Source organism: Pteropus vampyrus, unplaced genomic scaffold (assembly GCF_000151845.1).
Source record: "Pteropus vampyrus isolate Shadow unplaced genomic scaffold, Pvam_2.0 Scaffold271, whole genome shotgun sequence".
NCBI lineage: Eukaryota > Metazoa > Chordata > Mammalia > Chiroptera > Pteropodidae > Pteropus > Pteropus vampyrus.
In genome coordinates, this window is record NW_011889052.1 from 913,505 (window position 1) to 922,427 (window position 8,923).

At 41.9% G+C, this 8,923-nt stretch overlaps 1 protein-coding gene across 18 annotated transcripts in view; it reads right to left on the reverse strand.

Annotated features, from left to right (window-relative positions):
- LOC105302353 (microtubule-associated protein 4) overlaps positions 1-8,923 on the reverse strand; it is a 153,678-nt gene that overhangs the window by 80,593 nt on the left and 64,162 nt on the right. For 17 of the 18 annotated variants that reach the window (XM_011375345.2, XM_023520535.1, XM_023520537.1 and 14 more), the window contains one exon: positions 6,689-6,757. The exons of the other annotated variant lie outside the window; for it this stretch is intronic. In XM_011375345.2, coding sequence (XP_011373647.1) covers positions 6,689-6,757 — 69 coding nt within the window. The remainder of the gene's footprint in view (positions 1-6,688; positions 6,758-8,923) is intronic. 18 annotated transcript variants of the gene reach the window in all.

Genomic DNA, 8,923 nt, shown 5'->3' on the forward strand with positions numbered 1-8,923 from the left:
TGAACATGAGAGGTTCTGTGAATAAAAAGCCTCTGGTCTCTGAGAGAGTGTGGCTATATCTATAATGCTTTGGCTGTTCTTAGAAAGGAGAATGGATTCACATATTATTTATGGAATTACAAACAACAAAGAAAACATTGTATCTACATATGCCTTTTGACATAGTGTGGAGTTTCATTTCATGGAGAAGCAAATCATATAAACGAAGTTTATATGGTTAAAAAATTATATCAGAATTATGGACTCATTCAAAGTTCAAAAAGAGGCTATTTTGTCTTAGTCAATACAAAACTCCAATAGAAACTAAAATCAAATGGCTCGCAGTGTCACTGAATGCTTTGCTTAGATCAAGGTTAAGTTCAGTCCGTGGGCTGTTTTCAAGGGAGTCCCAAACATCCTACAAGTGAACATAACGTGTTGTGTTAATCAGTCTAGGTGTATTTTTCTGAGTTCTACATTTTCCCCAGAAAACCATGAACCAAACAAACTTTGAGAAACAAAAGGGGTTGGTATTTTACTGCTGTCTCCAACATGCAACTCATAGCTGCAAAGTGAAAGGAGCCCAGAGCTTTGTTTCTGGGTCTGGGGAGGAGGCCGGGGGCAGGGCGTCCTGCCGAATCCACATCTAGGAACACGGCGCAGCTTCATGTCCGGACTTCACCCGTAGTTATCACGCCAGCTTATGGACTGGTGTGAAAAGCTGCTCAACGCTAACGTTACAGATTTATTTCTGTTTTCACATTTTTGGTGCCTTAGATTTTCTAATGCTAAATTTAACGCATTTTATCTGATGACACAAGAGACCGTTTGAAACACCTAGGGTATGTACCTCTGTGTCGAGACGTTCTAACAAAGCAGTTTTACTGTTTCGCGGCTGGGTGTGACCTGAGAGACTGATATCACATCACATCCAGAACGGTTATTACAATAAGCCACCTACTCTGACCACAATGGAAACTACCAGTAACACTGTCATTTGTGGAGCACTGAGTGTATTGCATAGCTAGCCCCGAACTGTATAAATAACAGTAATTTGCCTCCATGGTCGCACAGAGGTTTTTTATTCCACAAATAATTTGTGGTTAAGTCTCGGGAAGCCTTCGCTGTGATGGAAACAGCACTGGTGTAAAACCGAGGCTAATCTAGTTTTACACATGACTTAGAAACGAGAATGACGCCCTGTGCCTGCCTCTCCCACCAGCCCAGAACCCCCTCTCGCCTCCCAGCTCCATCACGTTATCAGGTCGACTAGGGAAAAAGATCCAGGTTTCATCTCACTAATAAATCTAAGAATTGTCCCCATCGCCAAAGTCTTTAATCCTACGGTACTTATTGGGAAGTTAGGGAGGATTGTGAATTATTTATAGTATTTAAATTCTTGTGCTTTGGACCTAAGAATAGATTATCGAGCTCTCTTAATAAAAGGAAACTAAGAATATTAAATCGTGCTTTGTTAATAAAAAGAAATGCCTGTCGAGGTAAAAAGTTCTTTATATCACACAAGTTACCTCAGGTATAGAATCCTTTCACTGTCTTAATCCAGTCGGCATATTGCATTTGCAAATCTACGGCTTCCACTGTAAATAAACACTAACCTAGAATGGCTAGCGAGAACTGGGAATTGGCCATTCTGTTGAATTCTTCCCAGATCCCGTATACTAGATTGTCAAATAATAAAGTTACCAAATTGAAATGCTATTAAATGTTAACAGTTGTACTTAGTAATTCAGAAAGCATTTCAGGAAGACTGTGAACGTGGATTACACTAAACATACATGCAGTATTAGAAGGTACCTAACAATAATTGATATGCCATAACCTGCCTTTTGGAATAATTGCACATTGCCATCTGCCAACTGTCTCATCAGATGCTATAAAATACCGAAGAGTCATTTTGGCTTCTTAACTCTTACAGATTCCAGAAAAAGAGAGTTAACTTTGAGAATCAAATACGACAATGTAAATAAAAGTGCCTGGGAAAAATAAAAAGCCCACACAGTTATGGCATTATTGTGGGTGGGATTAGAAGCTTTGTTAGACTGAGAACTCATGCCTCCAGCATCTTTCTTTACCAAATTCACGTCTTACTCACATTATACTTCAATAATTAAGACCCCAACCAAAATCCAGTCCGTAAGATGTTAATGTAAGATGTTTATTAGTATAATTTAATAAGCACATGATCACATTAAAATGTCTCAATATACAAACTGTTGAAGTGTGAAATCACAAAAAATATAAACTTAGGTGCATGAACAAAGTTATAAATATCTAAAAACAAAGTTCTACATCTTCAACATTGGGCCAACAGAGAGAGAGAGAGAGAGAGAGAGAGAGAGAGAGAGAGGGCGTGAGATTACATATAAGGAACATCACATTTCGACAGAGCAACCCTGACCAACCTTGACCAGTGTGGTCACCTCACACCACACGCAGGTGTGACCATCACGACAACACAGCATTTTGTTACAGGACCGGCTATTTCATATGAAGCTACAATTGAGACATTAAATTTCTTTCTTTCAAAATGAAACATTCAAGTGAAACACAGTGAGCTAACAATATTTACTAAATTTTAGCTGGCTGTTAGTAAAAAATTTTGATTTTGTAAATTAAAAAAAAAACTTATCTGGGAAAAAAACACAAATTTCAAACAAAACCATAACAAAATGGAAATAAAAGTGGAATAAATCAATGTCAGTAATGAAGTGTGAGTGTGTGCCTTTGACCACCGCCACACAGAGTCGTCCCCAGGCCCCTCCACCTACCCTTCACTGAGACAAGCTGCAGACTGGTTAGAAGTGACAGAAAGATGTCAAACCTTTAAAAAGTTAGCACTACCAGGTATAAAAAGTTTCCTGCCCAAAAAAAAGAAAAAAAAAAAAAAAAGCACAAGAAAACTAAATTAAACAGCTACACAGCAAAGGGAAAGAGCTGTGTTTTATTTGATGGTGTGGTCTCCTATGGCAACAGTTTCCATATCTGATCAACTGCTTAAAGGAAAGCATAAAGCCCTTCCCTCTAAAATAGGCCTTGCTTAAGTGTCTTCTCTCCAGAACCCATAGGAGGAATTCTTGGCAGAGAGACCAACCCACGTGACCAGATCCTCATGACCAGAAGCGGAAATGCTCCCTACCTTCCAGAAGTCACTGTAGGGACTCAGTTTACACTCATAATATTCTGATTTTACCATCACAAAAGCAGCTCTGTATCAGAGGGTTAAAAACAATGTACATTTCGAGCTCTTCCTCAGAACATGGTGCCATTTACAATCTGAAACAATCAGTGGCTTGGCGATTATAAAAACCCGCATAGTCAGTAAGAGGACAGAAAATTTAAGAGTATTTCACATTCCAGGTCTTAAACCAGAACTCTTCTAAGATTTCAAAACATGGCCTATGTTTTATATCCTTTTTCTAAAAATCCAATCACAGCTTATATTTGAAAGGTTCCATAGTTCTTACCCCAAATGGTTCCCGATTTTTTTTAGCTATTAGTTTGGAAAAATGAGGAACAAAATTAAGACGGTCACACTGAGACCATCTACTAACGGTCATGGTGAAGGACCTGAGCCACCCCCCATCTCCTGGCCTGCTGTATAAAGGCCTCTCCGGAGTTCAAGGGGATACCAATCCTGAAGAGACTGCGTCCAATGAGACCATCACCTCAACAGAAACTGATAAATCCTTGTCCTTCAGTGTGTTGCCATTTCGTTTCATTCCCATGTTGATACAGAAAATGTTACTTTCTCTCTGTATGAACAATCCGGTATTCTAACGATACTGGATTCCATTTTCTCTAACTTCTCGATTCTTATTCTGCTAGTTCACGATCGATATTAAGAAAGTAATCTGGGTTATCAAATTCCACACATGCAATAAGGTGGTTAAATCTTCAGGAGAATCTAAGCCTAGACGAATAGATAATAATTTCATAATAGAAACCGCTTCGGCCCAACTGGCAACTAACAAAAAATGATTCGAGGAAATACTTTTCAAAGTTTCATCAGAGCTACTCTGCATTAGAAAACTTAAAATTAAAATGACGCTAATTTCTCATGCTTTAGTAAGGTGGACAGAAACACAGGTAGCGTAAAAGATTACCCTTCCCTAAAAGCAAGCTCGCAGAGGGAGAGGACGGGGAGGCACAGGGAGGTTCACTGCAGACTGGGGGACCCAATCCCTGTCGAGAGCACACGCTCTCATTGGTGTTACCACATCCTGATTCGTGTGGGAGGTTTGAAGACCAAGTGAAAAACGCCAACTAAAAATGCGTAAAGAAAAGAAAAACGTGAGAGCGGAGTAAATGATAAAATGAGTTTCAAAAGAGAACAAGAAATAAAAGACATCAGACGACCTTTATAAAAATACTAAAATTAAAAAGAATTGTCCTTGTCCTTCGTGCTCAGAGGGAAACGAGCTCCATCAAGCCCTGCAGAGTACAAGAGGAAGCAGGTGGCTTGCTCAGGCATCAGCAGAGAGAGGCCCCGCAGAACTACCCTCAGCTTCTTCTAGACCGTGTCCAGGGAAGGAAAGCAAAGCTCTGCAAAATGCTGAAGGTTTTAGAAGTGTAACGGTGCTTAGGAAAGATCACTGGTCTGGTGTTGCAGCAGCCCCAGTGCTGAGACACACTCTAGGCTTCTAGGAGGAGAAAAATAGAAAGGGAGGAAAAAAACAGGAAGGGGAAGGAAGGGGCGGAAAAGCACAGGTCGTTAGTACACAGCAGTTCAACACAGCGAGATGCTCAAAAAACCGTTTCTATGCTACCAGCGGGGCTGATCTGCTCTTAGACTAGAGAGAACATTCTGAAGGGAACAGAAATGGGAATTTCCAAAATGGCGCTGAGCTACATGCTCCAGTTAGTGACGGCCAAATCAGAATGAAGTCATGCTCGAAAAACATGCGCTTCGTCCCCTCCCTGCTCCTTCCCACCCCCAACGAAACGCGCGTATTTTCAGTACGGCATCTGCTTTAATACAGTCAAGATGTCAAGTTCAGATGCAAACGTCTTCCCAGATGCACAAACTCTTCTCCTCGTGGCGGAGAGGTGTCCCAGAGCAGGAAGACCTGCTTTCATGATGTCACTGGGAAGTTCATAACAAGCTGGGCTCTTTTTTGTCACCAGGGAACTAAGTCACGGAACAGTAAGAACTGGACTGTATGCCTTTTCTGTTCTTGTCCCGCACTATTAAGATCTGGCAGCGGGAAGCAACTGCTACATAAAGTTTGTGTCTCTTCTGGTCACACCTGACATCCTGCTGGAGAAGAAGCCTACTCCAATTTTGCTAGTTGCTGTCTCCTTCCTGGACGAAAGTGGCATCCACTGTCAACAGCTAGTCAAATCGAACCCCTCCCAGCCTTTCCTTCCCCTGGCGCTGCCTCCGGGTTAAAGAAAGCTGTTTTTACTCATTTTTTAGAGTTATGTTCACACTTCTCCTTTAATCACAGGGCTATTTCTATAAATGTTTTCTTAAAACCAAATTACACAGCAGGCACTGAAACGGTCAATACCACATACAACCAATTTATCAAAGAAGTAACAAAATTTTGTTTCATAAAACTGGAAGCTACAGTGGCAGGCACTTCTGGTTGTTTCTAGCTTTTAAAGTAAAGAGTTCCTAATTCACGAGTTGCTAATAAAGATGATGATGTCAGTAGGTAAAACTAACAGTTCCAACAAATAGAACGTAGTCACCAATAAACCTGAGGCACAGAGAGAGATACGTTCAACATTCCCCAAGGTCACAGAATAAAGAACGAAGCCTGGAATAATTACTGCTGCTAACGAAGGCCTTCTGGAAGCCTTAGAAACTGAGGAATCCTGCGGTGGCTCGGGGACAGGCTTCTCCGGGCTGGGGTAGGCCTACGAGAGAAAGCCGGCCGCGGCCCACATCCGGTGCCGGCCGCGGGAATCGGATGTCACGCCCCAGTGAGGGACAGCGGGCGCTGCTGCAGGGAACGACGCGCTCGACCGTTAGCAGCCTGTTCAGCTGGGTCGACAGTGTCGGCCTGTCACAGTCGCAAAGGAGGGCTGTTCCTTATAAAAATGCAACAGGACTCTCCTATCGGCTACCTAAGAAAAGACTGACACGGCTTCGAGGATCTGCTCACTACACACACCCTGGGGGAAGGGGCTGGTGCTAATGATGCGGTGGGAACCCCAGGAACTCAGTGCCAGCTGACGGAATTGCAAGGCCCTAGGGATAGCTGGGAGTTAAAGTCAGAGACGGATTTCAAAAGTAACAGTGAAGGGGAAAATAAAGGAAAAGCAGACTGAGGGCGAAAGAGAAGAAAGGACAGAGCTTTTCATCTGTAGCTCCCAGGTTTCCTGACACTGAGCAGTGGAAGCTAAACGGGGTGCGGCTGTGCTCGGGGAGGACACGAGCCCGAAGAGCCGCAGGCCTCCGCTGTGGCACACTTCTGACACACTTCGACGGTGGTCACTCTGCCTCTAGGAGCGTGCACTTTTAAAACTGACCCGACTTCAGTGTGGTACAACAACGACAGATATTGAGAGAGTATCAAACGAAATCCACTCTCCTCTTTGCGTTGTTGGAGCTGTTACGAGGCGGAGGCCTGGGTTTACATACATCCAACGAGAGCAACACGCCTAGAAAGAACCCTCCTCCGAGGAGCTTCTCAGGTGTTTGCCGTGACGGTCTCGCCCACGCACCTGGGGAAGCACTTACCTGTAGTGTCATTCCCTTCCATGCCATGATCGCCGTTGGCCAGCGCCGCTGGTTTAGCAGTTGGGGTACCTGCGACAACCACAAAGAAGAGTTACCCATCCTGACGGCAAAATGAAAAACGGAGCCAACTGCTATGTAACTGGCAGAATTTCTGTCACTCTTCAGAGCATTGCCTGACAGAAGATACAAATCTGTCCTAAATGTAAAGATCCAATGGAAAGAAACCCAGAAACACAGACCAGAACTGACTCGTTCGTTTCCATGGCACCCAAATGCCGTGACACCCCCGCACCACAGCAGGCCGAGTCCTGTCTGCTCTGTAAATGGTCAAAGATTTCCGTCATGCTCCATAAAACCGTCATGAAGCACCACAGGTTTAGGATCTGGGATTCAAATCGAAAGCTCCAAGGACACAGGGCCGTTTAAAACAACCTCCACATAGAAACTCCAGGCACCATCACTGCTCCTGGACCCGAGGGTGACATGGGCATCAGCGGAGCACTTCTGCGAGAGGGCTTTTATTTTAATGTTAGCTAATCTAATATGCACAGTTGTGTCTCATTCGCTAATAAATGAGGATGTCGAGCATCTTTTTATGTGTTTAGTTGCCATCCCTTTGCTTTCTTTGGTGAAATGGTCAAATTTTTTTTTACTATTTTTTTAACTGGGTTGTTTATTATTATAGAGTTTTGAGGATTCCTTGTATACTCTGAATACCAACTCTTTATCAGATGAGTTTTGCAAATATTTTCTCCCAGTCTATAACTTGTGTTTTCAATTTCTCAGCTGTGTCTTCTAAAGAGCAAAATTTTACATTTTAACGAAGTGTAATTTACCTTTTCTTTTATGCTTTCATGCTTTTGGTGAAGTGTCTAAGAAATCTTCACCTCACCCAAGGTCACAGGATTTTCTCCTGTGTTTTCTTTTAGAAGGTTCATAATTTTTAAATTGAGGGCTATGATACGTTTAGAGTTAAATTTTGCATATGGTGTAAAATATGGATCTAGATTCGTAATTCTGAATACAGGCACCTAACTGCTCCTTTATCATTTGTTGGAAAGGCTAGCCTTATTCCACTGACTTGACTCCGCACCTCTGTTGAAGACTGACTGACCCGAACGTAACGTGTGGATATAAGCCTGGACTCCTCTGTTCCGCTGACAAAAAGTCAGTCCCTTCTGCCAACAGTACACTGTCTCGATTGTTATATTTGTATAAAGTTGTGAGATGAGGTCGTGTGAGGCCTCCAAATTGGGTCTTTTCCAAATTGTTTTGGTTATTCTAATTGCTTTCCTTTTCCATATAAATTTTAGAACCAGCTGTTAATTTACTTTTTAAAAAATTCCTCATGAAATCTTGATTGCCATTGCTCTGACTACGTCGATCAACTGAGTGTGTATCGTTACCCTTCCTGAAAGGCCTTGACCGTACCTAACATTCCAGCAACCTGTGCAGCTTTCGAGTGTGCCTGCCATCTCAAGTTTCCTCGGAATCTCTCGCAAGAAGCTCACAGACAAGTGAAAATCTAGAATGGATGCTATGAAAATGTAAAATGCAAAGTTTTACTTCGGAAGGCAAGAAACCACACAGTCCAACTTTCTGGATCCCATAAATCCAGGGCAGAAATCGTTCACATAAATTCACTGAAAAGATCATTCATTCTGTTCTCTCAAATAGCAGAGGAACAACTAAGGGGAACAATCTAAAAGAACAAGGCAGACCAAAAAGAGAATATCAATTACCGGAAGAAGAAGGAGAAGAAGAGGGAAATAAAGGAATGAAAGAAAACAGACTTATTAAATTCCCACCATGCTCCATTCTAGGGCTTCACATGTTGTTTTGCTTATCCAGAGAGATGCAAAACATGCTCTATCCCATATTTTGGCCAAAATAAATAAATTCCCCTTTAGCCTCACACAGAAAGCTTACAAAATGCATTCCTTCTCACTCAAAAAAAAAAAAAAAAAATGCATATTTAAAAAAAATCTGCCTCATTTTAAAATACAGACAGCAAGAAAATAAAATGCAGATAACAGGGAAATGCAAATTACAAAGAAAAAAATGATACCATCTTTTGGCCATGAGAGTGATAAAATCTTTTTAAAATCTGATAAAAGCCAATGTGGGCAAAAGTATATAGATAGGAAAAGAGGTAATCTCATGCACCATTTGGGGAATATATATTAAAACCACCTTTTTAAGAGAGAATTTGGCAGTCTATCAAATTTTGAAATA